The 15,913-nt window shown below is 42.2% G+C and overlaps 1 protein-coding gene across 1 annotated transcript; it reads left to right on the forward strand.

The window, feature by feature from the left end:
- Positions 1-13,579: 13,579 nt before the first annotated feature.
- Positions 13,580-15,427, forward strand: LOC310934824 (carbohydrate sulfotransferase 12-like; the record flags this gene model as incomplete). The annotated part of the gene is made up of 4 exons (XM_083898622.1): positions 13,580-13,729; positions 14,274-14,414; positions 14,791-15,095; positions 15,178-15,427. The coding sequence occupies 4 exons, from the start codon at positions 13,580-13,582 to the stop codon at positions 15,425-15,427; spliced, it is 846 nt and encodes a 281-aa protein (XP_083754748.1).
- Between the last annotated feature and the right edge of the window lie 486 nt (positions 15,428-15,913).

The following is a 15,913-nucleotide window of genomic DNA, read 5'->3' on the forward strand; positions in this document are numbered from 1 at the left end:
CTCTCTCTCTCTCTCTCTCTCTCAGCCTCTCAGTGTTGTTTGCAATGTGTGTGTGTGTGTGTGTGTGGGTGGGGGGGTGTCGTATTGTACAGTAACAGAAGGACAAAGACTCTGTGTGTGTGTGGGGGGGGAGGGGGGGATGAGCTCACTCACTCTTCTCTTGTAACCGCTTTCCCTTTTTTTAAAAAAAAGAAAAAGTGTAATTAACTCAAAAACTTTATGATGTAAAATGTGATTCGATCCAGGTTTTTTTTTTTTTTTTTTTTTATTATTATTAGTTTCCTTTTAAAAATGTAAAAAAATTGGCATCTGGAGATTGTAATGTTGCTTCTGTGCAGTAGAGGAAGGAAAGGTGTTATATGAGCTATATGAGATCTCACTTCACTCCGCCCCCTTTCCCCTGCCTTGCCCCGCCCCCTTTCCTTCACCTTGTTCCGCCCCTTTCCTCTGCCTTGCCCCGCCCCTTTCCTTTACATTGTCCCGCCCCTTTGCATTGCCCCACCCCTTTTTCCTTTACCTTGTCCTTTCCTTTGCCTTGCCCCGCCCCCTTTCCTTTACCTTGTCCCGCTCCCTTTCCTCTGCCTTGCCCTGCCCCCCTCTCGCGGTAACCAGGGTTACTCGTCGGCCATCTTCTCTCGCTCGTTTCTTTCTATTCTCATGCTAATGTAACGGGGAGAGAACTTTTCAGAGCGTAAACGTGTTTGTAACCATTGTATAAAGTTGAAAAAAAACCAGTATAATTAATACCCTTAAACCGTGCTCAACAACAACAGGCGGATTATTATTATTATTATTATTATTATTATTATGATGATGATGACATTGAAGTAGTGATAGGAGTTCCTAACCAAGATGTGATAACGCTGTCATGAATTTGAATCAAAACAAAACAGGGACAGGAGGGGGCGGGGCCACAGGAAAAAAGATTGTGTTTTTTTAATGTAAATTAGTTTTTTTGTTTGTTTCTTTTCCACTTCTGATGAAGACTTCACTCCACTGGCTACACACACACACACACACAGTTTTCTGATGACTACTGTTGCTCAGTCAGACACTGTCTCTCTCAGCGCTAACAGACCTCTGTTAGCAAAAACTCAAGAAAAAACAACGCAATTCTCCACGCAATTCCCCCACGTCACCAGGACTTCAGGAAACGTCGTGTTTCGGACACCGAAACTGTTCAGTTTTAGTGATTTCTTTCTAATTTGGCGCGAAGAAAACAGACAAATTTTCACGTTTTTAAGAAGCTGAAAAGAAAGACGGTTAATCGCGATTTTATTTTAACGATCCATCGGTTTTGTTCTCATCTGTTGAAATGAATCGCAAGTTTCTGCGTCAACTTTAAAGGAAAATCGTCCTCGGTCTCAAACTCGCGGCCCTCCGATCCGACTTCACGTGGCCCGTCACTTATTTTGTAATTTATTGATAAATCTTATCAAAACAAAAACACTTTTATTCGGAAATTCTGTGAATTATCGTCATGAATTGCGATATCTAATATTCGTTTGCAAAAAAAAAGGCAATTTCCTGACTTGAGCGCCCCCTCCTGACCCCTTATATCCCAGTGCACAGTTTTTGTTATTTTACTGTAATTATGCTAAATAACCCAGCTACAGTTAAGCTAAGGTCAACATTCCACCCACAACCACTTTGTGTTCAGCTGGAAATTAAGAAAACCCGTGTGCGGATCCATCCGGTCGCCTAAAAGTCAGTCTAATAATCGTTTAAATGTGGAAAAACCCCAACAAAAATCACTTAAAACACATGGATGAATCCATAAATCTAAGTACTTAGGTCGCGTTCCATTTCTTTTCCTTCAACCTCCGTTGGCGCTTTGTCCCTCGAGGTTTTCACGATTTTCGTTTTTTTTTGCGTGATTGTTTTTCGTACGTCGCATCCCGAGCGTCGGCCGTCATTTACTGAGTTTCTGTCTTTTTAAAAACGTTTCTTTATCGGATTATTCGATTCGATAAACACAATAGGACGTCATCGGCAAGGAGTCGCTCGTTATCGACGAAAGGCAACAACGTCGTACGTAGCCCAGTTAGAGCTAACGTCACGGCGACTAGCGTATACCTCCGGTAAGATCGTTTGCGCGAAACTTCGCTTTTTCCTGAAACTGTTTTTGAAAAGTTGTCGCGATCGGATCTAAAGTGTCGTAGCGGTTAGTGCGAAAAAAATCCTGTATCTCGTATTTTACGAGTTAAGCATCGTCATCGTCTGCCAATACTGAAAGCGTGTGGAAAAACTGACATCGCGTCGAAATCACACGTTAATGGTACGCTCGGATGGAAGCAAAGGCACTCGTAGTTCCCGAACTACGGTGGCCCGGAAGTGCTAACAGTACGTGGAAAAACTTTTTTTTACAAAAGCTTGAGACAAATTTACAGTTACAAGACGCGGAATTTACGAGTTCCCGAAACAGATTTCACGGATGCTGTTCCGCTAGAAACTTTCAAAATAAGAGTCACGACGACTACTCTTAAAATACATGATAAAAAGAATTGACCGGGCCACTTGCAGCATTTGGTACGTTCCCTTTAGTCCCTGTAAAGGACTGCGTTAATTGCTCATTTGTTTTTGCGCTTCCGGGCCACCGTCAACATTATTATTATTATTATTATTCTAAAACGCCTGCGCTTACATTTTTGCCCGTTTTGCACTTAAGAAAATAAATAAATAAATCGAAGCACTTCAGTGTAAAAGCTCCCAAAAATGGGCTAGCATCTCCTGTGACGGAAAAACGTGAAAACGACTCGACAGCTGCGCAAAGTGGGACGAATGTATTCTGGACGTTTCCTGTCAGCGTCCGTCTTTTTATTTTTATTATTATTATTATTATTATTATTGTTGCGCTCTGATGCTTTCACACACACACACAGTATTGAGACCCCCACCGACACACACACACACACACTTTTCTGCGTGGAATAGGCATTCCTATGGAAACGGTTTTCCTCAACAAACTCGTGTTAAGTGCAGAAACCTCGACAGCAACTGTCACCTTATCCTGCAACGACAACGACGACGACTACGACACATGCCAAATACGACGACTAACGCGTACAGTATGATGTAACCTTTGTGTGTTTTATTATTGTTTTTGTTTTTGTTTGCGTTAAGCTACAGTCCCCGCCCCCTTTTTCTCACTACAGTTACCAGGTACAAGGTTTTAGGCTCTTTTCTAAACGTTTGGATTTCAAGATGTTAACATCGTGTATATAACGGAGAAATGTGAATATGTGTTTGTTTCCGAATCAACAAGAATAAGTAAGTAGCTCCGAGTTTGTGGTTTTTAAAAAAAAAAAAAAAGAAAATTACTACTCGCCTCCGTCATGTTTTTATTTGATTTTCTACTCTTTTATTTTTTTATTTTTCCGTATGTACGTATGTATATGACTATCAGTGTGTGTGTGTGTGTGTCGGTGATTAATACTGTATATCTGGTGTTCTCTAAGATGGAAACGTGGAAGATGTCCTGGTTTGATTTCTTTTCTTCTTTCTACTCTTTAGACGCTGCACAGTTCCTGTGTTTGTGTTTTCACAAAACTATGCCAGAGAATGGTTTCCTTTGTTTTATTTCCTTTATTTTGTTTTATTTTTATTTTTTTTTAAGCGACTGCTGAATGTGATTTTACTGAGAGAGAGAGAGAAGCAGTGTGGACTGGCTTTTTTTTTTGTACGGGTTAATTTAAAAAAAAAAAAAATAACAAACAAAAAAAACAACGTTAAAAAACAAAAATATGACAAAAAATAACAAAACAAAAGGCCATATTATTTAATTTTAATTTTCTCTGTTGTCAAAATTTAAATAAGCAGATCTGGGAGAGAGGGTGGAGCCTTGGTTTCATGGAGAGGCATTGCCTGGCGGTTCTTGTGTTTATGACTGGGCTTTTGTTTTTTTAATTGTCAGACTGATATTTTTGATTTTTTTTTTTTTTGCATCTGTCACTAGTAACGACCAAAGCTTCACGATGTTTGATGGATATCATATGCAAACCTCCTCATCATCACTGGACAAGACGTAACGTAGCGAGCGGCCCTTCCTTCCTCCCTTACTTCCTTCCTTCCTTCCTTCCTCATCTGTCCTCTCACATGGCCCCCCCTCCCCCGTTTGGGGGACGTTCCCCAAACTTAGGTCCACGCCGCTCCGCTAATTCTCTGCCTGAAGTGCTAATCATTCGTTTACAGGAATTAAAAAGTAAAAACATTGCAACTGTTAGCTATGCACCTTACTGATACGACACAAGCATTTTTTTTCCCTTCTCATGTAGATTCAACACTGGAGCGACGTTAATTTCATAGGTTAAAAAACCCACAAAGATCCCATGTAGTCGGTGAATTTAGCGTAGTTAGCGCCATGTCGTTGATATTTGAACGTCCTCATCTTCTAATCTCATTAAAACGACGTCTTTTGTTCCCGTGAACTAAATTATTTATACCAAACTTGAGGTGCCTCGTGTGTATATATATATATATGTATATATATATGTATATATACTTTCTGCAGTAACAGTAATAACCTTGTTAACCAGGGAGGTTTTTTTTTTTTTAAGTAAAAAAAAAAAAAAAACACAAAAAAGAATGAAACATTTTTTCACCTTTATAAAAAAATGGAAAAAAGTTGTATTTTAAATTACCTTTTTTACACACACACACGTAGATTAATCAAAAATTATTCCAGGAATTTTTGCAAATACAATCTAATTTTGCACTTTATATCGATTTCTCTCAATCAGATCAGTGTTAGTAACGTCCCCTGAATGTACGGAAAAGAGTAGTTTAATTTGAAATTTAGCTCATTTCTCTCAGGTTCTTGATGAAGAACTCGTGAGTCGGGGATTCCCAACATTCAAATGTAAAGACTTTGACCTTCTCTCTCTCTCTCTGCCTCTTTCTCTCTTTTACCAACCAATCCTCAGTAAACGAACTATGCCAGTCTTCTTCAGGTGACCCCGCTAACAACCAGGCGTACTGTTAAAAACAAACAAACCCTAACTCTAGCTTGAATCTCAGAACATTCCTGCTCACGACACAGTCACAGCAACCGTCAAACACTTAGCTCTGTAGCTGTCGGACGCCGGAGCCACTCGGCGTCCACTTCTTTCCTCTGCCGCAGTGTTTTTCCTTAAACCAAGGCGGACGCTCGCTTTTCTTTTGAGTACGAGTCTGGTTGTGCGAGACTTTAACCTCTGCTATCGAGCAACAATTGTGCACTGACTTTAGCAACAACACACTTAACTGTGTTGCTTGTCCTCTCTGTTTTTATTTGTCTTTGTCAACACTTGTTTGTGCTGCCTATTGTAGAATATTTAGAGGTGTGCTGATACCAAGGGCGGGCCAATGTCAGATCCGGGATTGAGTAATGTTCTATCTAGTATTGGGCCAATGTTGAACCCAGGGTCGGGCCAATTATAGGATCCAGAATTGGGCAATGTCATACTCGGGATCGGGTAATGTCCAATCCAGAATTGAGAATTGTTGGAGCCATGATCGGGCATTTGCCAGATCCAGGAATGGGCAATGTCCTATCAAGAATTGGGCAATGACAGATCCAGGATCTGGTAATGGCCTATCTAGGATTGGGCCAATGTTGAACCCAGGGTCAAGCCAATTTTCAAATCCAGAATTGGGCAATGTTGGATCCATGATCGGGCCAATGCCAGATCCAGGAATGGGCAATGTCCTATCAAGAATTGGGCAATGCCAGATCCAGGATTGGGGCAATGCCAGATCCAGGATTGGGGCAATGCCAGATCCAGGATTGGGTCAATGCCAGATCCAGGATCGGGTAATGTCCTATTTAGGATTGGGCCAATGTTGGATCCATGATCAGGCCAATGCCAGATCCAGGAATGGGCAATGTCCTATCAAGAATTGGGCAATGCCAGATCCAGGATTGGGGAAATGCCAGATCCAGGATTGGGTCAATGCCAGATCCAGGATCGGGTAATGTCCTATTTAGGATTGGGCCAATGTTGGATCCATGATCAGGCCAATGCCAGATCCAGGAATGGGCAATGTCCTATCAAGAATTGGGCAATGCCAGATCCAGGATTGGGTCAATGTTGGATCCATGATCGGGCCAATGCCAGATCCAGGAATGGGCAATGTCCTATCAAGAATTGGGCAATACCAGATCCAGGAATGTGTCAATGCCAGATCCAGGATTAGGTAATGTCCTATCTAGGATTGGGCCAAAGTTGAACCCAGGGTCAAGCCAATTTTGAAATCCAGAATTGGGCAATGTCAGATCCGGGATCGGCTAATGTCCTATCCAGAATTGAGCAATTTTGGATCCATGATTGGGCCAATGTCATATCCAGGATTGGGTAGTGTCCTATCCAGAATTGGGCAATGTTGGATCAGGGATCAGGCCAATGTCATATCCGGGATTTGGGCCAATGCCAGATCAGGATTGGGCAATTTCCTATCAAGAATTGGGCAATGCCAGATCCAGGATTGTGTCAATGCCAGATCCAGGATCGGGTAATGTCCTATCTAGGATTATGCCAATGTTGAACCCAGGTTTAGGCCAATTTTAAAATCCAGAATTGGGAAATGTCAGATCCACGGGTCAATGCCACAACTGGAATCAAGCAATGACCCGATCCAGGATCCAGTCATTGCCGGTCGTTGGATGAGCCGGTCCACCGTCTGTTGTCAGTTTTGTCACCCGTCTTTGGTCTCCTCTGTGCACCGCCGAGTTTCTCTGTCGTCGTTTAAATCTCATTCCTGGTTCAAATGTTCAAATCTCTGCTCTTCGTGGAAGTCGTCCAGTGTTGTAAGTGCTGCCTTATCGGGACTGAGGTTGGACTTGGGTTCAAAGAAGAAAAGAAGGCTTGTTATTAACTCACCACTTTGTGTTGTTTTGGGAGAGGTGATGCTTTTTCTGGAGAATTTGAGGGGAGGGCGGGGGAGGGGGGTTTGGGGATGGGGAATACCAAGGTTCCACTTTCTCCCATGTACAAATTAATATAAATAGATATAAATATAAATATATATATATATAAATATATATTATACATTTTACCCATTTTTTTTTTGTCCAGTTTTGTATATTACACTCATGTAAAGTTTGTTTTTAACGAGGCATCGGAGCAGCTATTACAAGACAATATGAGTGACAATGTTCATCTGGGAGAATTTTATGCATGTAATATTTTCTCTTTCTCTCTCCGTCTCTTTGTCTCTTCTAATGTCCCTCAACCCTCCTGTTCAGGTGTGAAACGTGAATATAGAGAAAAATCTACCTTTTCTTTGGAATGTTGTAGACAATCAGTCTCAGGCCGGGTCCAGTCGCTGCAGGGAGTGAGAGCCCCTGTGGGCTGACAGACAAAACAAAACTCTCGACTTCTTCGTTTTTTATTTTCTTTATTTTGTTTTGTTTTTTTTGACAATTAAAAAACTCTCTTTGCATCTACTGGAAGTCTAACTTTGGAGGTTTGTTCATTCATATGTTGGTGGCTGCTCAAGTTTACACACACACACACACACACTTCTCGACTACACTCAAAATACAAACACCTCGTGCATTTGATCCCTCTGCTTTTTTTTTTGTTTGTTTGTTTCCAAGGTGAGGATGCCAACCTTGAGGAAATGATGCTTTGACTAACAAAAATATAACATCTATGAATGTGGGAATGCAACACATTGCAATAAAAGCACCATTTGAAATGCAGCACTGTTGTTCCACTGTGTTTTCTTTACCCCCCCTCCCAGATCCAGATCCCCCCCACCCCCCAATCCGGATCCAGTATTGAGTGATGTCCTTACTAGGATTCGGCAATGTCGGTTCCATGATTGGATGATTTTGAACCCAGTGCCGGGCCAGTTATCGGATCCAGGATCGGATCATGTTGGATCCACGGTCGGGCCAACGCCAGTTCCAGGAACGGGTCAGTGCCAGATCCGGGATTAGGCCGATTCCAGTTTCCGGGATCAAGTCAATGCCACATCTGGAGTAGGGCAATGTCCAAAAAAAATTTTGTTTTTGTTTCGTTTTCAGAGAACCGCGGTGCATTCAAGAACCTGAAATGCGTTGTTGAGATAATTCCTCAAGCTAACGTTCGTTCACTTTGTTCCGCCTTCCCTCAGTCAGTCGCAAAATGCACGTGTCTCCACAGACACGAAAATCGATCGCAGTTCGCGTTGACCTCTGTGACGTAGGTTTGAACGCAACGGACGTTAATAACCAAGTTCATATTTATCGCAAAAGTGAACATTTTTCAGTCGGCTGTTAACGGACCATTAATTGGATGGTGATCTTCTTGCGCTAATCTCGCACGTTCTGAAGACGAGGCCAGAGCTTATGCTAGCGCGCTAATTCCAACGACACAGTTGCACCAACGTTGTGGCAGAAAAAGTTGCCAACAGCGGGTGTTGTTTGTCGCAAACGAAAGAACCCTTTTTGGGGAACGCTACTGCGAAGAAAAAGGCTGACGCAGAGCGATCCAAGACCAGAGTGAAGATCGGCGACTGAACGCCCGGAAAGTGGCGCCATGGTGGCGCTGTTTCTACTGAGTCAGGTGGGTGAACTTTATGTCTTTGTACCTGATTGACACTCTCGAGTCTTTATTCCAACTAGAACTTAAAGTCCTACGCGACTCTGGATGCTTACGAAAGTGAACGGTTACAGTATTAGCAACACAACTTGTCCAGATTTTTACCGGCTGCTAGCCTGCTAGCTAACATTAGCTAGTGTCTTTAAGAGGTTTTAATCTACACACAATTTAGCAGGTTGTAAACCGACAAAGCATACAGCTTCTGATGATAGGTTACAGATGAAAAACAGGAAAATATACATGCTCCATACCGACTGGAAAGTCCTACACAACTAGCAAAACAACCAGAGTGCATTAGCTTCTAAGCTACGGTAGTTTGACTTAAACCTGAGTTTAACCCTTTAACACACCTAGACACCTTTTTGTGTTTTTGACTTTTTCTTTTTAGCATATCTTTTTCATTTTTTCATGCATATTGTTTAAAATTTGGTTGTGTATTTTTGGGTGCTTTAAAAAAAAGTGTGATTTTTGTTTTTTTGTCCATTCTAAACAACGTTGACAAAAATAGTCACTAAAACCTAAAAAATCAAAAATACAAATGTATATATATATTTTTTTTACAGCTGTGTACTTTATGAGCACCATTTGGTGCTCTAGGTGTGTTAACGTGAGTATTTTAGGCTATCTGGCATTACAAAAAAAAATAATAATGCAAAAAAAAAAATTTCAGCTAATCTTTCACGTATACCAGGCTGCAATAATCCAAACAAAAAAATTCCAGTTTGCATGAAGTATATTGAAAATAATAATTTTTTTGTGTTTTTTACGAAAAAGGAGAAAACGACTTCACATTTGCCCGTGAAGTCTTTCTGTGACTTTCACTCGTCGTCATGTTGTCGAACGAGTTTCGCGACGATGGCCTGAGAACATCGCTGATATTGCTGGACCTCTGTCTCTCTCTCTCTCTCTCTCTCTCTCTCTCTCTCTCTCTCTCTGTCTTTCTCTCTGTCTCTCTTTCAATTGCCAGTCAAGTTTTTCAGGTTTTTTGAACTTTGCAGAGGGTGGAGTTAAGACCATACATCCTTGTGCATCCTCATACATGCCCCACCACCACCACCACCACCACCACCCCCCGTCTTAGCTTTACAGTATCACAGCAGACACAGGATTGTAACGCAGACCGCAGACCACAGACTCTGACAGGACTTTGAAGAAGAGGTTTGTGTGTATTATTTTTTACCTTGTGTGTATTATTTTTTACCTTGTGTGTGTGTGTGTGTGTCAAACTGTAATATCAACATCTTTTGCTGTCACATCAGCACCTGATTGTCTTCAGCATCAGGACTCTGAGAGGTGGTTTAGTCGTTTTCTGAAAAGAAAAGTTGCTTTATTTTAGACCGCGTAACGCAGTGAAATCACCAGCAGGAAACAATGGATGAAACTTGTTTTTCTTTCAATATCTGTAAATAGTGACAGTTGCAGTGTTTTCCGTCCACTGTTTGCATTTAATTATTGACAGAGGATTTTTCGTGTTTACTCTTTATTTGTTTGTTTGTGCTCATTTCGTGGTGCAAACCACCGCCACGAACTCAGGGGGGGGGGGGGGGGGAAACCCCCAAGACAACACAGACCAGTTTCTTAAATATAGCCCGAGGACAGCGCTGATATTACTGAACCGGCCAAACCTCTCACCCCCCCCCCCCCCCCTCCTCAGTTGTCTGTCGAGTTTTTCAGCTTCTCTTTCATTTTTTCTTGAAATTGATGCCGTGGGTGGAGTTGCGTCAGGTTGAAGGTTGAAATATTTCAACTCCGGAGAGAGAGAGAGAGAGAGAGACAGAAAACTTTGTAAGATTTGTGTACGACGGAATTTGTGTCGCATTCATTTTTCCGTCTCCCGTCGTCGGGGGGGGGGGGGGAACAAATTTTCGCAGTATTGCGTCATTATATCACATGTATACTTACTAATACTATTTATGATGCAAAATTAATGTATTAATATCAAAAACAGACATTTATTTGAAATTACATCAATAATAGTGTGGACAACTGTACTTAAAATATGTGCCAGGAGCTGTAACAAGTGTATTTATAAGTGTAATTTAATGTTGTATATAATACATTTAAAGGTGCATTATGTAATAAATCATAAAATCCTCCTAATATGTCACAGAGACTCAGGAATAATGTTCATATAACAAACTGAACTCACCAACAACAACAGTACAGACAAAATATTTGCATTTAAAAAAAATATATTTTGCAGACTGCAAATCATGTTTATGTTTTGAAATCATGTTTTGGCGTCAGGTGGCGCCACCTACCGCCGTCTACCAATCATTGCAGTCAGTAGAGTCTCAGCTGCCGAGCAACCACGGGTTGCCAGTTACGTCAGAAAACGAAACCTAAAAGACCTCGGTGTTTTGAATTTGAATGCAGTAACCGTTTTTGGCCACATTCTTACATATGGCGCCTTTAATCATGGGATAATTCTGACCAAATGTCTTAACATATATTATATTATATTCTTTCACCTCGCTGGCAGCTGTGCCTCAGCTACACACTAAAAGACAGTGAGGTCGTGGGTTTTCATTATAACATTACATTAAGTAGGGGGGGCCGCATGTGGGCCCCGGGCCCCTGATCTAATGTTTAGAATCCGACAAAAAATAATTCTAAGTTTCTAAACGTTTAGAATCCGACAAAAACGTCAGATACTTGCGATTGTTTTTGTCCCAGTTCCAGACGGACAGCGACTCCATTGAGCTGTCACTCCAAAACTCAGTAGCCAATCAGCAGGCAGCTTCCTAAGCCCCGCCCACAGTCAGAAACAGTCGGAAATAAAAAAAAAATTAAAAATCCAGGTTAAAAAAACTGCATGTTTTTATATTCTTCTGATTATGATTTAGCTCTTTTGATTGTTTTGTTTTTCCGCAGCTAACGATGCTTTTTTCGTACGACGATTATCTTCACGATTAATTAACGTTTGGGTCCAAACCTGGAAAACGACGACGTTCTCCAATGTCTTTGTTTTTGTCCACGTTTTGATGATTTCTTTGTTTATGTGGAGCAAAGAAACGAAGAGAACGTTCACGTTTAAGAAGCCCAAACGAGCAGAAAACAGATTCATGGTTTTACGATTAATTTAGTCATCGATGAGTTAAGTTTGAGTTTTTCTCTCCCTCTGTTTTGTTTATTCTCTTCATTATCATTTTTATTCAATGTTAAACGTTGTTGTTATGTAAACAAACACACTTGTGTTCACGCCGTTGTGTATGAACCGTGTTTTAACGCCGTGCCTCACTTTCCTTTCACTGTTTTCTTGTTCCATAGCAAAAGGCCGACTCAGCGTAAATCCCGGCGCCATGGCCAAGTGCAGACAATTCCTGAGGCAAATGGTTTTCACGCTGGCTTCGTGCAGTTTTCTCGTCCTGTTGTACTTTTGTGCAATTGATGTGTCACTGAATCTGAAAGGTAAACTGTGTGTGTGTGTGTGTGTGTGTGTGTGTGTGTGTGTGTGTGTGTGTGTGTGTGTGTGTGTGTGTGTGTGTGTGTGTGTGTGTGTGTGTGTGTGTGTGTGTGTGTGTGTGTGTGTGTGTGTGTGTGTGTGTTCTTGTACTTGCAGCATACTGAGGACCAGTGAGGGTTTTTAACCAACAAAGTAAGGTCATTTTTACGGAGTGAGGACATTTTGGCCGGTCCAAACTTTGTTTTCATTGAAATCACTTCCTTAGGTTGCTATAACATGCTATACTCAATTTGTCAAATTTTTTTCTTCAAATGTTGGACGACATAGTATAGTTTGACGTTTTTGTCAAATTTTGGACAAAAAAATTTTGGGTCAATTTTTTTTTTCTAATTTTGGACGACAGTATAGTATGATGTTTTTGTCAAATTTTGGACAAAAATTTTAGGTGAAATTTTTTTTTCTAATTTTGGACGACAAAGTATAGTATGATGATTTTGTGAAATTTTGGACAAAAAATTTTGGGTCAAATCTTTTTTTCAAATTTTGGACGACAGTATAGTATGACATTTTTGTCAAATTTTGGACCAAACATTTTGGGTCAATTTTTTTTTCTAATTTTGGACGACAGTATAATATGACGTTTTTGTAAAATTTTGGACCAAAAATGTTGGATCAAATTTTTTTTCAAATTTTGGACGACGTAGTATAGTGGGCTCCACCTGCAGACATTTTATGGTGCTGCAACCAGTAGTTCTTTATGGATGTCATTCGTGAAGTAGATATTTGTAATTGTGTTGATTTATAAAGTGGACATGCTAGTCCTCAGTATGCAGCAAGTACAAGAATGTGTGTGTGTGTGTGTGTGTGTGTGTGTGAGTTTAAGTTTACGGCTAAGATTTGAATTCCTGTTTTTCCCGGTTACGCTCGTTACTTTTGTTTACGGTAGAAAGTTTACGAATAACATTTTTTCCGCTTCTCTTTCATTTTTTTTTCCGAAATCGATGCCGTGGGTGGATTTGCGTCAGGTTGAAGGTTGAAATATTTCAACTCCAGAGAAAAAGAGACAGAAAACGGATTTGTACGACGGATTTTTGTCGCGTCCGTTTTTTCCGTCTCCCTTCGACGTCCGACAAAAAAAAAAAATCTAATGCAAGGGTCTCGAAGTGGTAGGGTAAGTAACCGTTGTTTACGGTAGAAAGTTTAAGAATAACACTTTGCGTAAGGCCCTGGTTAATTGCGTGGACCCAATTGAATTTCCGTTTACCCGACCAGTAGGTGGCGTATTACGCCCCGCACACCAAGCAGAAAAAAAACAAAAAAATAACAGAAGAAGTCGTTGCTAAGGATGCTCACCCCGAATCCGTCCTATTCCCTGCATCCAGACTTGTGCCGCCACCCGCTGGTGAAGTGGGGATACTACAGGCCCCCTGACGCGCGAGTATACCAGGCAGAAATGGAAGTGACCCAGGGCTTTTTAGGGCAAACTCAAATCTATTGTGGTCAAGAGGGGGCGTCGGCACCAGTTTGAGACCCCTGCTTTAGGGTGTCCAAATCAAATCCAAAGTGATTCCAGCATTAACGCACGATTCTTGTCACCGCAGCACACGCGATGCACCAGAGGCAGGAGGCGAGAAGGCAGCTGATAAACGGAACCTGTTCCGAAAGGAAGGTGGAAGTTTGGGAGGAAATAAGTCCCAGCAAGCTGAGCAACTTCCTCGTGGACGACGCTCACGGCGTCATCTACTGTTACATCCCAAAGGTGAGTCCATTTTCTACCGGGAGGGGGGGGGGGGGGATGCTTGGCGGGAGTTAGGGTTAGTCACCCACTGGACAGTTTGCCACTCCATCCCGTTCACTCTCACATTCACACCTCCGGTTAACCTAGAGTGACCAATTTACCTAATCCCCCCCCCATATTGCCCTCGTTCCAACCCGGGTTTTAGAGCGCTAACCGCTACGCTAACCGCGTGGCCTGAGGCAAACATAATATGCAATAATGTCCCACAGGCTACAAGCTTCAGAGGGAAGATACCAAACCTAAACGGTGTCACCAGTCAGGTGGGCAACGACCATGTTTTAGTCTAAAAGTCTCTCTTCTACAGTGCTGGCTAGCTTGATATCTTGCTAGCTAAATCGCTCGCTTGGCTAAATAAAGTGTTCCCACTGTTTTAGAGTTATTCTAGATTAGATCTGATGTCCCCCACGTTCCCCTCACCGCAGCGTACACTTCAAATAACGTGGCGTCGTTTGAGCACCATAGTCCGGCCGCCGTCGACCTCAAAAGTCTTGTTTCTTTCCCGCAGGTCGGATGCTCCAACTTGAAGAACATGATGGTGATGCTGAAAAACGGTCCGCCGTATCGAGACACCAAACTCTCAGACGCCGATGTTCACGTGTCCTCGAAACTCTCTTTCCTGAAAAATTACCCAAGACATGAGATCAAGGTTAGTCCAAAACATCCTTGTTTCCACTGTGTCCAACATTGTCTAACTTTGTCCCGCTAGCCACGAGTCAGTCACGATGTATTTTGTGTTGGAGATGCGCAGGAGATGTCCTGTGCTATGCTACGTGTGCACACCGTAGCTGACGCTACGCAAAACATTTCCCACACCGGTGATTTCAGAGAAGCGGAGATCCGGTCGACGTGTCGCTCCGAAATCAGCAGGTGCCGTGGTTACTATTAGTTGGCAGCAGCTTACGGCGCTAACGGCGCTACAGCGGCTACGACCACAACTGAAGTGGCGTCGCTTCGAGCCGCGTCCGATTAACAGCCGCGATCGTGGCGCTCACGGCTCCTTTGTGCTCTTTTGTTGACTGCAGGCGAAGCTCACGCACTACACCAAGTTCCTGTTTGTCCGGGACCCGTTTGTCCGTCTCATCTCCGCCTTCCGAAACAAATTCGTGGAGCTCAACGAGCCGTTCTACTACAAGCACGGCCGACCTATTCTGCACTTCCACGGCAACCATCCGTATCCACCTGTGTCGCAGAAGTTGGCACAATCGTCCGGCATCCAGGTCACATTCGACAGCTTCGTTAAGTACCTGGTGGACCCGCGGTTGGCGGACATTTCTCCCGACGAACACTGGAACAGGATGAACGATCTGTGCCACCCCTGCCACGTAAAGTAAGACCGCGTTCTTCAGCAGTATTGACGCCGACACCGGTGTGAACGGATGTTGATGTTGTGACGTTGTTGTGCTTCTCAGATATGATTTCATTGGACACCAGGAGAGTATGGACAGTGACATTCAAGATCTGCTGGAGATCTTGATGCTGAAGGACGAGATTAAGTTGTACCACGCCTTTCCAAAAGTGACGACCAGCGATTCTGTGGCGACGTGGTTCGAAAATGTGCCTCTGAGTGCGATCAGGAAACTGTACAAACGCTTCGAGATAGACTACGAGCTCTTTGGCTACGGAGTGCCGGGCGAACTGTTGAACGGAACAGCCGTCTGAAAAGCTACTTAAATTATCCACGTGAAAACCAATAAATATCACAAAAGTGCGATATTCAACAAACACATCAATGACCACTTTTAATGGAGTTGATCCCATTTACAAAGCAGCAGGTAAAGACACCACTTTGCAAATGATAGGCCGGCACCAATACTTTCCCAGTTCTCTAAAATATTAGAAAAAACATTCATAAAACAATTTCTGACCCTAACAAAAAAAACATCAGTTTAAAAGATTATACAAAATGGAAAATTTTTTAAATAAATATAAGGATGAAGAACGGCAGTTTAATCCAGGACGGCGATGACAATGGTGTTTAAAGCGAGACGTACACTTGTGCTGTTGTACTGAGAAGTATTAAGAGCGTTGTATAAAATACTGTAAATATTTGGTGATTGGATAAAGTAGTCGAGTTAGTTCAGTTGTCATATGTGTCATAGGAATGGGGTACAGGTACTTACAAGTTCATGCTTCTGCCTACTCCTT

Source organism: Microchirus variegatus (genome assembly GCF_963457635.1).
Source record: "Microchirus variegatus genome assembly, chromosome: 12".
NCBI classification, from domain to species: domain Eukaryota; kingdom Metazoa; phylum Chordata; class Actinopteri; order Pleuronectiformes; family Soleidae; genus Microchirus; species Microchirus variegatus.